The 12780-nt window shown below is 36.5% G+C and overlaps 1 protein-coding gene and 1 pseudogene across 1 annotated transcript; both read right to left on the bottom strand.

Moving 5' to 3' along the window:
- Positions 1-1067: 1067 nt before the first annotated feature.
- Positions 1068-6413, bottom strand: LOC140805773 (transcription factor GTE8-like). Its single transcript, XM_073162075.1, has 10 exons — positions 4560-6413; positions 4275-4323; positions 4044-4166; positions 2605-2678; positions 2384-2444; positions 2227-2301; positions 2033-2148; positions 1872-1938; positions 1610-1740; positions 1068-1521 (listed from the first exon to the last, which is right to left on the bottom strand). Exons 1-10 carry the CDS (start codon positions 5811-5813, stop codon positions 1252-1254), a joined length of 2220 nt encoding a protein of 739 aa, XP_073018176.1. The 5' UTR covers positions 5814-6413; the 3' UTR covers positions 1068-1251.
- A 1807-nt stretch (positions 6414-8220) lies between these two features.
- On the bottom strand, positions 8221-12580 carry LOC140805775 (mitochondrial pyruvate carrier 1-like; annotated as a pseudogene).
- Positions 12581-12780: the final 200 nt, after the last annotated feature.

The raw sequence follows: 12780 nt of genomic DNA, 5'->3' as shown, positions 1-12780 counted from the left end.
TTCCCTTGCTAACTTTTACATTATTCTGCATGATCACTAACAGAATTAGGGATGGCAATGGGTCGGGACGGAGGCGGGGTTGCCATTACCATCTCCATCTCCGAATTCCATCTCCACCCCATCCCTGCCCCGATCTCGCTTTTTCGAGTTTGGAGAATCCCCAAACCCGAAACTTCGGGGATCAACTTCCCATCCCTGTCCCCATCCTCGTTTCAAAACTATTAATATATCAAGACGATGATGAATTCGGAGATTTTCTCAAACCAAAAGTTATTATTATCTATTATTATTAGAGATAATATTAATATCAATATTAACAATAATAAGATTATTAATATTTTAAAAAATAATTTTATTATTATATTATTAATATTAATATACTATTATTTTATTATTGATATTATTTTCGGGACGAGTTCGGGGATTTCGGGGATGAGGATAGTAATCCATACCCACCCATAAATTATATCGGGGATTTAAAAAAATCCCCGAACCCGAACCCAAACCCGAAAAAATCGGGATCCTCATCCCCGTTTCGGGTTTTCCCCACGGAGCCATCCCTAAACATAATTAACCATACCGCATGTTACTAAAATGTTTTTACAAATTGTATGTATATACATAGCCATTGTTTATTAAATTAAACTTTTATAATTCTCGGCAAAAAGACATCTAAATATTTATAGATGTTGAAATTTGTAGCAGTCAAATTTTTTAACTATAAATGAAATGATATTGATTATAACCTGCAATGCTCGCATAAGATAAAATCAACTCACAAAATTTAATGCATCCGATTTTCAGGACTTAAAAATAAACGAGCTTCAAAGTAATCTATCTTTCTGGGAGAAATACGTATGGTGGTTGTTTCAAATGTGATGCAGAGTAAAAAATCTACTCTCATGCTCCACAAAAGCGTGCACATTATAACCCAAAACCAGTTGTAACCTACGTGCGCTGCGTTAGCTGATAAATCTACATTACCCATTGTGCGCACACGTTCACGAAGACGACGAGCCAATCCACAATGGTGATCTTTCATGAAAAGAATTGCGAGAGACGGAACAGATACCAAATCATGTGATCTAGTAAATTAAGCACCAACTTGGACAGAAACAGAAACAAGGACACATTTGTTCATATATTGCATACCAACATGAATTTTCATGAAATCCAAGGGTTTTGTTGTATACCGAGCTTAAGTTCAAGTTCACTCCTCTGATCGAACCCTGAATAATTCAAAAAAATTGATCAATCAATCTCTCCTTCTTCTGGATCGTTTGGATTATCAGGAATGCTGTGGGGTTCAACTTCTTCATCCTCTTCATCGTTCTTCATGTACAATCCTAGTTGTTCCAATGGATTACAACTCGACTGAAATTTGAAACTACCGCGGCAGTTTTCAGAATTTTCAGGGCTCTCCTCCGAAAAGTTCTGCAGGTGCTCGTCAGGTGCAGCCCTAAACATTTCGAGATCTTCCATAAACCGGCTATTCTCATTGATTTCAACAGTCCGCTCCATCTGTTGAGAGCTCAAGGATTAAATAAAAGAATATGAAACAGTGGATTTTCCATAATTTTTCAAATTATGAGGAACTATCTACTATAACCTTTTGCAGAGCCTGACGTGCAGCTTCCCTGTCAAGTTCTATTTTCTTTCTAGCTTCTGCAGCAGCTTCTGCTTCAGCTTTTCTTCGAGCCAATTCTGCAGCCTTAGCTTCAGCTTGCAAGCGTGCTTTCTCTGGTAATACAAAAACTCCACAACACCATTTCATGAGCAAATTTAATGACAAACATTCCAATTTCATGCACCAAGCAAGAATACAACTCAATCACATATATTCATTCACATAATTGCTTTTTGACTCTGACCTTCTCTTCTACGCCTCTCAAGCTCCTCCCTCTCAAGCTTTAGCTTCTCTGGATCTGGCTTTTCTCCCTGAAATTTTTTAGCTACTATTAGTAATACTGCTGGAGAAGGATAGAATGCAGCAGGCTGCAATTTCACAAATCTATGAAATCCGCATGCATACTTTTTCAACGGAATTCTCTTGGGCTTTAATAATAATGTCAGCAAATCGGCTTCTCAATATAGCAGCACGATAAAGCTTATCAGGGGAGACTTGCCTCTCTGGTGGAGCACTCTCCCCTAAAATTATACAGCTGGTTGGTGAGATGATGCTGCACTGTAATAGCATACATTTCCTCATGGTTTTTCATTGCTTACCCTCTTGCAAACAATTAGGCCCGGTAGGGGAAGATCTCAAACATAAGTTATGCTCATTTTGCCTGTCCGAAAAATCTGCAGATAACTCAAAATATATGTTAAATTTAGAATGAAAACAGAACTTTTTGAAAAAAATTCAAAAACGAAAAGTGACTACCTCCATCGTTGAGAAAACCAACGTTGTTTTCCTTCTCATCTACATTCACTTCTACATTTTCCTGGCGTTATGAATGGATAGGAAGAAAATAAGAGTCACAAGCCAATAAAAGTTCAAAAGGTAACTGCATCATAATTCATAATGGCAGTTACAAGAAAAATTAAACAAAAGGAAAACAGGAGAAGGAAGCAATTGGAATACACAGGCAACTGAAAACTAACATTAGCAGTACTTGAAGGAATTGCTTCCTTTGCCACATGTAATTCACCAGGAGCAGAGCTTTCAGAATCTGTATCTGAACGAACAAAAACCTAGAGATATTAGATTCATACATAATAGATTCACATCATCGTTTTGTTCTCTACCTTCCATTGCATGTGTCACTACGAGTAAATTACCTCCACAGAGAACATTAGTACCTCTAACAATTAAGTTCTATGTAGAAATTAAAAGCACAAACCTCTATAAAGTTGTGTTAATACTACATGGTGACACATCGTAACATCATAACATATCATAACTGTTCAAATTGTGAACTGATTCAGCAAATGTTTACAAACAAGAATTGAACAGCCTGCTACGTTAATTGTGCTGAGAACAACTATGAGGCTTTAGACAAACCAAGGGTGAAGGTATAAATTCACAAAGTCAAATACTCTAGCTCATACTTAAATTCACGTCCCAAAGCATGCATATTATTTTTCTTCCTATTCTAGGTTTTATAAAAAAACCGCAACGTATTTAAGATGATACAATGTTATGGTCCTTCAAATAAGAAAAATAATAATTAGGAAATAATGGAATGGAAACAAAGGGAATATCCACTATCTCGAAAACAGAACATTGTTCAGACCAAAAAATGGGGAAATTTTCACTAGGATAGATTTAAATGCTAGTCCATTAAAAATCATTTTCCCAAACATGTTTCAATCAGATACCAAATCAGAAAGTTACTTGACAGTTGCAGGTAAAGCTATGAATAGCATATAGCAAACCACTCTTCTTAACATGATAAGCGCCGAATACCTTTTTAAGATTGTTAAAGGAAAATCAGCAGTGTCGAAATTCAGCATTCCACGGGTATGGCACAAAATATCTTTAAGGTGGTTAGACATGTGCTGATTAAATGTGAAAAAAACTGACAACCATAATACGCAATATGCTTAGCAAATAAAAGTCCAACATAGTGACTACTGACTCGTGATGCTTTATATTCTTCTCTCATGTTTAATCGGTTTTACTTCTTTCTTTCACATACTAATCTATGATCAAAGCCTTAGGACCATTAACGAGATTCACTCTTACAATGCTAGGGATGCAACTGTGTTCATCATTTTCAAAAGGCCTTTGAGCAATTGGATATGAGAAAGGGAGTGTGTCCACTAATGTGTTCTTCGCCAAAATTTCAATGCAAGTTCCAGGCCTTAAGGTATAGTAAAATGCAGCAGATGTTAATTTCAAATTACAGATACACCAATAGTCAGTTGTATAAAAGATCTCCTGCCGGCTGTCTGAAGGGAAATTATGATGTCTATCATTCATGATGCATCCAAAAATAGTAAGGCGGACATTGAAATTTCATGTGACACCAAACAAGATAGAAAAAACTTATAAACTGATGGGATAAAACAGTGTGCAAAGGGTTCATAATAGCACAAACCACTGGATGAGGAGCCTAGCTCACTACTGGAGCTTCTCGAGTTACTGTATCTACTGACATCGGTTCTGGCAGCATCCTTATCAATCCCCATTGCAGGAGAACCCGACAAAGGTGGCCCATTGTCTGATATTTGTTAGGGAAAGCAAAGGGAAAAAACAATGATGTTAAACCAAGAATATATGAAAGCTAAACTCCAGGATCAAATGCAACATTGTCCAGAAGAAAAATTACCCTTGCACGGCTGTACAGATAAATCACTAAATCCTGAATGGTTGCGCATCTGTAATGATACACTGAAAAGTGGTCAAGAACAAATCATATTCATGCATTGTGGAGATAATAATAAGTGCATGAGATTATAAAACTTGTACCCAGATGCAAAAGCACTTGTACATTTGTAATGATACACTTAAAAGTGGTCAAGAACAAATCATATGCATGCATTGTGGAGATAATAATAAGTGCGTCAGATTATAAAACTTGTATCCAGATGCAAAAGCACTTGTACATAAGCACCTCGATTTCACATTGCTCTACTTTTGCCTGATTTTTCTGTTTCTGTAGTAGATAAGCATCCAGAAGCTTCCTCAACATGAATAGCGTCTCATCACCAAGAGTGTCAATGTCAATTTCAATCTCATCCTCATTCACTTGATTCCCATTCATCGTACTCTCTTTCAAGAAGTCGATTATATTGTCGGGCAGTTCTGCCAACAAGGTCTCCAACTCTGCACCCAGTTTTTGTTTCTCAAGATTACTCATTAATGGCCTATCAATTTCTTTATTGACCTGGTTTTTTAAAGAAGTGGTTTTCTGCTTCTTAGAAGCCGGCACATGCAGTTCAATCATAACAATGGATTTTGAAGCCCTGGATTCACTTTCCGCGGCTGGAATTTTCTTCTCAATTGCTTTCCACCTCATTTCAAAGAATCTACTCAGCTCCTCCGCCATACGATGGACTTCAGTCCCACGTGCATTGTAAATCAAAGCATTTGCGAAGGTAAGCCTCACATCTGCTGTAAACTCCATTGGACTGGAATACTGATTAGCGCACAACTTGCCTTTTATTGTACCCAAATCCATAGGATGCCTGATAATGCTACGATAATCAGGTATATTCAGTTTTACAACATCAACTGGCTCATTGAAGACCCATGCATGCTTTTGTGCCATCAAACGATTTAACAATGTCTCACACTGTTTCATCAACATAATGCATTTAGTATCCTGTGTTACACCCTGCTTTGCTATCTCATTTCTTGCAGATGCCACAGCTCCACCTTTTGCATGAACGCCGTTTTTACCAGAAGGTGCTTTTTTTTCCCCTGATGGTATAACCATTTCATTCATAGAGGATGGCTTTTTTTCCTCCGTAGCACTTCTAACTGACTCACGTTCATAAATATAGTTATCAGTTTTGGGTTCATAAACCATGGCACCTATTCCATACGAATCTATCTTCATCCGAAGCATCCTAACTTTTTCAAGATCATTTTTCAGCCTGACCTTCAAATCTTTCCTCTCCGAACTAGACATCTTAGACACCGACAACACCTGCATTTGCAGACCCAACCTATCACAAGTATCCATATTCAAGTTTATGTGTTTTCTTTTTGGAGTAGAAGACTCCTCTGATGCAGTGAACTCCGCAGCAACCTGACCTGAGCTACCAAAGCCTTCTGATTCAGCCACTGCCTCCACTGCTTGTCGATGATCTGGAACGGGCCTGGAGGAATAACCCTTGGAAATTTTCCATGTATTCCCATTCATGTCAGCTGACACAGTCTTTGGACACTTCTTTGAGAATTCAAGTTATATCTCACTCGGAGCCAACGAGAGACCAACCTTTAGGAACTCCACAAAGTACAATAATTTCAAATTTCAAAACGAAAAACGTGTAAAGATTTCGGCTTTTCAATCACCCACAACGTGATTAATTTCATATCCAGAAAGATTACTTGGAATCCTTCTGAATGCAAGATTAACAGCAAAAGATTGATCAAATCAAGACAACACAGACGCCACAACCAAGCCCTAAATCCAACTATCTTAGTTTGACCCGAGGACACAAAACATCACAACGAAGCCCAAGAAAGTAAAAATCACGAAAGTAACCAAGTAAAATGCCTCCAAATCGCAAAAGCTGGGGTTTAGAATAGAGATCAAACAACGTACTCAGGGCCGAAACAGTGTGTGAAAAAAGTGTTCGGTGGGTCCGACAGATTCCGCATGAAACAAATAGACGAAACCCAAAAAAAAACCCTAGAAATTACTAAATCTATAGATACAAAACAATTTCTATAGAGAGAGGAGAGGGAGAATGCTTACGATTTTGGAGTTGGGATCTGTGATGCGCTCAGGGCTCGGTGGATCTCCTCAACTTTAAAGGCGATGTTGCATTGAATCTAGCCGTTGATCTGATTGCGGCTGAATCCAACGGGTACCGTTGATCGCGTCAAATAATTCCTGTATCTTTAAAAAAACAATATTCAAGTCCTTAAATAAAAAAAAATCGTCTGATAATTTAAATTTTATTTCACTATATACTTTTATATAATAGTAAATAAACTAACCCTTTACGCTACGTTTGATTTGCCGGATCAAGCGTGATACATTATTTTATCATATTTTATCTAATGTTTGATATTATTTTTATTTAACCAGCTCAATCTCTCATATAAATGATTAGGTTGTATTACGTTTGATTTCCAATTTTACCCTTCCTCCTTCACCGCTGTTGAACCATCTTGGCTGTCGGACCGCCGCACGGTCCGCCGCCGTCGCCGTCGCCGCCGTACCGCTGTCGCTTCCGGATTGTCCACGGACCGCCGTCGCACAAAAGTCGTCAGACCACCGCAACCACCTCGGCTGTCGGACGTCGCCGGACCACCGTCGCACCGCTGTCAACGCCACCTCGATCATTAGGGATGTAAACGAACCAAACCGTTTGTGAGCTATTCGAAGCTCGATTCGATAAAAGCTCGTTTGAGCTCGTTTAATAAGGCTCGTTAAGATAAACAAACCAAACTCAAGCTTTACAGTATTCGGCTTGTTAGCTCGTGAACATGTTCGTTGGTAAGTTAATGAGTAATCTTTTAGAAGAAAAAATAATAGTTTTGATATTTGATTTTACATATTATTTATGATATATATAGAAAAATCTAATAAATTTACAAATTTCAATAAGAATAATATATTTTTCTTTAGATATATAATTTACTTTTTAATTAATTTAATGAAAATTTAAATGTATAATTCATATTTATTAAGCTAGTTTAGACTCGATAAAGGCTTGAATAAGCTCGTGAGTCATGCATATATTCGTTAAATAAATCTCGACTCGATAAACGAACCAAGCTCAAACATTCAAGAGTGCGGCTCGACTCGACTCGATTATATCCCTATGACGACCGCCGGATCGTCTGCCGGACCGCCGCAGCCGAAGTGGAAGAAGGAAAAAAAAAGAGCAATTTTGTCCTTTCATCAAAAAATTCAAAATTATCCTACTTAAAAATCTTACCAAACATAATATTATTTTACACTATATATTACATATCCACGAAAATCATTTTCTTTATCATTACATACTAATCATTAGTTTATTTTATCATTCAACCAAAAGGTAACGTAGTATTTTTAAGTGTATGGATTAACAAAACCTTTTGTATTTTAACTAATAAGAATTAACAAAAATATATAGTGGTATATTACCTGAATTTGTTCAATTAGCTAAACATGCATTTATTTAAAGCTAATTACGTTACTAATTATTTGAATTTGAATGTTGTGTCATTTAGCTAGTATAAAAATTGTCTCCGTGTGTTGGAGAAAGGTAAAGAATACAAAAATCAGGCCGGAAATTGAAAGGAAAAATTGAACATGCAAACTACTACCAAAACCATATGAAAATTTTGGGGAAAAAAACCATTTAGCTCCACTGGTTCTGGTTCTGAGTAGGGAATCTCAATGGGGATGTTCTGCTAAGCAGTCGTGCCACAACCAGGAGCTTTTCAAGACAAAATATATATCATTGGTTCTCAAGGAGCAAAATCTTTAGAACAACACAGCATTTTGTACACAACTGGTTAGAAATAAGAAAATGAGGGTGAAAATTTTATCAAACAGAGACTAAGATGATCTACGGCTGTTCGATGCGCCTACTTGTGCAGCTCTGTTAATCAATTTGAATGACAGGGTAACCGGGGGTTTGTTTTCATCGTTCCGAAAAAGTAAACAGAAATGCAGTGTGTCCATCCACGTAGATGAAACTGCTTCTTTCTTCTCTTTTCCCAAGTACCTAAGAAGAATATAAGAAAATTGCTTAAATTTCTTCTGCAGAGTTTCACCATTATTGCATAAACGATGAAACTTGAGCAAGGGAAAAAAGTAATGAAAAATTAACAGGAAGAAATGAAAAGGAAACCGGGAGGGGAACCAAAAGGGGTTTGCAATATTCTAAATATCTGGAGATATAGAACCACGTGCCACAAGTGAAAGTTTCACCATGTATTAAGATTACCAAAGAAACCAACCAAACAGAAAATGTATCGGTAAAAAAATTAAATGGAGCAAGAAACTGGTGCGTACATGGGTAGATTCATTTAGATTATGCAGAGGGGAAACAACAACAAGACTTGGCAAATTACAATTCAGGAAAATTACCCTTGACCATTAGCCCAACGAGATAGTTGATAGAGTTGAACCGACTCGTTAAAGGCATGGCAGGCAAGTAGCAGATAGTTGCGAGGCTGTACCATCCATGTAAACCTCATGAACAAAGCAGAATATATACACATTGCTGTATCATAAAAGCAAAAAAGTAAGATAGAATTGAAATTTTTTAAAAAATAATCAGATTATGAAAGTTCACTTCTAACCTCCAGTCATGTTGCCGGATATCATTTCTGGAAGTTCTTCATGTCTAGCAGCCCCTGCAAAACAAGTTTGCCAATATTTTAGAGAAAAGTTGCACTGATTCTGTAATAGCCGAGTCCGGTGTACGGTACGGTTTAAGCTTTATTGTGTTTATTGGGTTTTATGATTTAGATGTTTAGAGTTGTGTTTTGGGCCATAGTATTATTGGTTATTGTTGTCTTGAGGTATTAGATGTTGTTGGTTGTTCGTTTCAGTGTTTCGGTTCGATTTTCAGTTGCCTTGGTTGTTCTTGGCCGAAGTGGTACCGCACCCGCACCCTTGCAAGGACCGCACCCGCGGTCATTTATGTTGTCGCACCCACGGTGTAAGTATGGGCGAGATATTTAGTACCTTTTTGATTGAGTTGACTTCATTTCTACCTTATCTTCCCCTTTCATTTCGAGATTTCCTCTCATTTCTTAGGGTTTTCTACCATTTCTTTCATTTCCTATCTTCAATCCAAGCTTCTTTTTGACGATTCGACTTGAGATCGACGTTCTCCGTGGTATAAGGAAGCTTAGGTAAGTTTTTGGTGCGATTCTATCATGGTTTTTGGAGATGAGTTGTTATAGGGTGTTGTTATTGTTGGTTTAATGGGATATTTGACTTGTATTTTTGGATATAGAGTTGATTTTGGTGTTGTTTATGGATTATTGTTGTAGGTGGTGTACCAAGAGCTAAGTTTGAGGTGTTCTATTGGTTTGTAAGTGGAATTTCATCCTTTTGCTCACATGATGATATATGTATTGTGTTTTAAAGGTTTCAAAGTGTTATTCCCTTCCATTGATCCATTGTTATGTATTGATTTCATTGATTATCTATTGGAGGCATTGTATGTCTCACTATTGTTAAAAAGGGAATACAAAAGATAGTGATTGCGAAACGACGGCTTTAAAAGATATTCAGAGTTCAAATGTTTTATTGGATTGATTAATCATAGTCAGAGCATTGCATGCAATTAGTTGATCAACGACCATAGGCTTTTATCCCTCACAGTTATCGATTTATATCGATGGGATATTTGCAACCACAGACAGAGATATTATTGATATCAATCCAACCAGAGAAAAGAGAATACCATCTTATTGCTATCTTATTGATATGCTATTGCTACAGTTATTGCTACAGTATTCATGTTTCAGAGTTGATGGTATTTATGATTTCAAAGTCATGTTTTACAGAGTATACTATGTATCATTGCTATGTTAAGAGTTCCACTTGCTGAGATTTATTCTCATTTCAGTTATTTTCATGTGATGCAGATCAGAGTGGAGGCCCTGGACGTTGACTGTGGATAGGGGTCATATGCATACACCGTTGGAAGAAAGATTATTTTGCAAATATTTTTGGGACATGATCATAAGAATGATTGTTTTGTATTTTGTATGTCATTTGAATGATCATGTATTTATTTTGTAAACATTTTTATGAAATGTATTTTGAAACTCCTTCCATATTTTAAAGAAAATTTTATTTCCGCTGCGTATTTTTATTGTTACGGGTCAGGGTGTCACAGATTCTAAATTTGAAGCGCGGTAAAAGAAGCATACGGCAAGGACAAATCCCCAGTTAGCTACAGGGCCCCAAAAGTGAGTTGTTTTTGGACCAACAGGGCTGTTCAAAAATGCTTTGAAGGAAGCCATAGCTGAGTACGTAGACAACCTGCATATTCATTGAACATCATTATCATTTAGAGAGAATCAAATTGAACTAATTGGATTCTTGGCAATTACGAGAGTATGGCAAATTAGGATCTTTGGAAGGCCATTTTTTAAAATGGCCAGACAATACAGCTGTGTTAAGCATCACCGGGTAGAGATGGTTGCTATTTGTTAGAGGTGTAAATCGGCAATGAATCAAGACTTTTAGGAAGACGGGTAGTTCATGCTCTATAACATCAAGAATCATACCTCGATAGATAGTAAAAATAGGATAAAGTGGGGTAAAGCAAAAACCTTTTATAGTTTATTCATGAAACCGAAAGAGATAACAAGAGAGTAGATATACTAATTTGGTAGTTTGCATGTATAAACCTACAAAAAGACTGCAGTTTAGGACCAAACGGAAGCCATTATACCAAAAAAATAATATACTGGTAACAGCACAATTCACCGTGCATCTATATACAGCCACACATTACAATAGAGGCAACTCATAAGAATCGAACATGTCACCTCTCATGTATCAACCACTCGACTGAACACTTACAACAATACCAAAAATTATAATTTTCATGTGACATATCCAGTGGTTTATGCCCTTTAAAACGTCGCATGGAAAATTTATCGATCTTAATTCTTCATTCTCCCATTCTAATGTTCATATTTTATACTTAAGACAATGGTTTGACTCAGTTTAACACTGATCCATGACAGGCGCAGAAACCGAGATCGTTGTCCAGTCAGTCCAGCTGACTAGAACCAGTATGATCCAGTGGGAATCAAGATAGAATATGTTCTTTTCATCCCTGCACTTGAACCAGTTAAGAACTTGTCCAACATGGACCAGTAGCATGCCTAAAAATAGGCTCCAAATTATGGTGAGAAGAATTCAGTGAGGAGTGAATTGACAAGCTTACACACCACTGAGAAGACAAATGCTAACACAAAGACCGAATAAACCAGATAACTGCATCAAAATTCAGACGGAAAAACAACATTGTAGTTAATTTAAACAACTTATGAATAGCATAAACGATTTGAACATTGAGGAGTGAACCAACTGCAAAAGACATAATCTGTTACACGTATATTTAGCCTGTAGCTGTTATCTATGATAAAAATATTGAAGTCAAAAGCAACTACTCTTAGATGCCGACAACTCTTTCTGCAAACAACATTTTCATCCCCTAGTATGCAAAACAAAACCCGGAGTTTTACTCAGAGACCAAACTGACCAAACCAAACTAATGGCTTCTGAAAATTTCACGGATTAAGTTTTAGGGACAAGGGATCCTTTCATTTGAGAATATTCAGTTCGTCGTATACAGTAGATACACCAACTCTATGAAGAGCGACCAAAAGCCCTTATCAACTCAGGGGAAAAAACACAGAGAGTAAAAAGGAATAGGAAATTAATATCTTAACAATGTTATAAAATTATACAAGAACGCAACCAACATTAAAAAGTTAAATCATTGCACAGAATCTTAAAAGAAAATAATGAAGGGATTAATCAAATAAAAAGTAAAAACCAAAAAAAAAAACCCAGAACTTGGTCCGGACCTAGCTTCATTGTACGATTTAATAAGTTCCTATCGAATCAAAAGACAAGCTCACAAGCAATTCTTACAAAATAACAATAAGCTGCTTGCCAATAAAAGGATCGTAGTTCATCATCTATGCATCACCTCTCACAACCTCAATTTAATTCATTCGAACAATCCCATTCATGGGTGGAAGCAGAAATCACCTCAGCTTAAAGCCAAAAAAACAAGATTTTCAAAAATCATCTGTTAAAAATCGTATAGTTTCACTTTACCCCCACTAGCTTGTTTATTCACTTCAGTATCATACACAAATCTTGGTTGACCCACCAAATCCATGACATCCAACACAAAAAAAAAAAAAAAAAAAAAACCTCCAATCTGAACTAAATTGCAGAAATAATTTAAGACCCATCTCTGCAAGGGGACAATAAAAAATATACGACTCATTTTAAATTTAATTAAATAAAAGGGATTTTGACTTCTATAAATCAAAGAAAGGGAGTTGACTGTTGTTAGTTAGGTGAGTTCATTTATTAAGTTAAGTGAGATCATTTATTAGTTTATTAATTAATTAGTTATTAATATTTTATTTTTAAAAAAAATATTTTTTTATTG

The sequence above is a fragment of the Primulina eburnea genome, chromosome 11, assembly GCF_022965805.1.
Source record: "Primulina eburnea isolate SZY01 chromosome 11, ASM2296580v1, whole genome shotgun sequence".
Lineage (NCBI taxonomy): Eukaryota > Viridiplantae > Streptophyta > Magnoliopsida > Lamiales > Gesneriaceae > Primulina > Primulina eburnea.
Note: the sequence above shows the minus strand (reverse complement) of the source record. Positions and strands in the feature narration are given on the sequence as shown.

Bases quoted from the DNA above. Each gene is read 5' to 3' on its own strand.
- LOC140805773 (XM_073162075.1), bottom strand. From the start codon at position 5,813: ATGAATGGGAATACATGGAAAATTTCCAAGGGTTATTCCTCCAGGCCC. The intron at 2,445-2,604 runs GTTAGTTTTCAG...TCATAACGCCAG, and splicing joins TTCCTTCAAGTACTGCTAAT to GAAAATGTAGAAGTGAATGT. The intron at 1,522-1,609 runs GTTATAGTAGAT...AGCTCTCAACAG, and splicing joins CACGTCAGGCTCTGCAAAAG to ATGGAGCGGACTGTTGAAAT.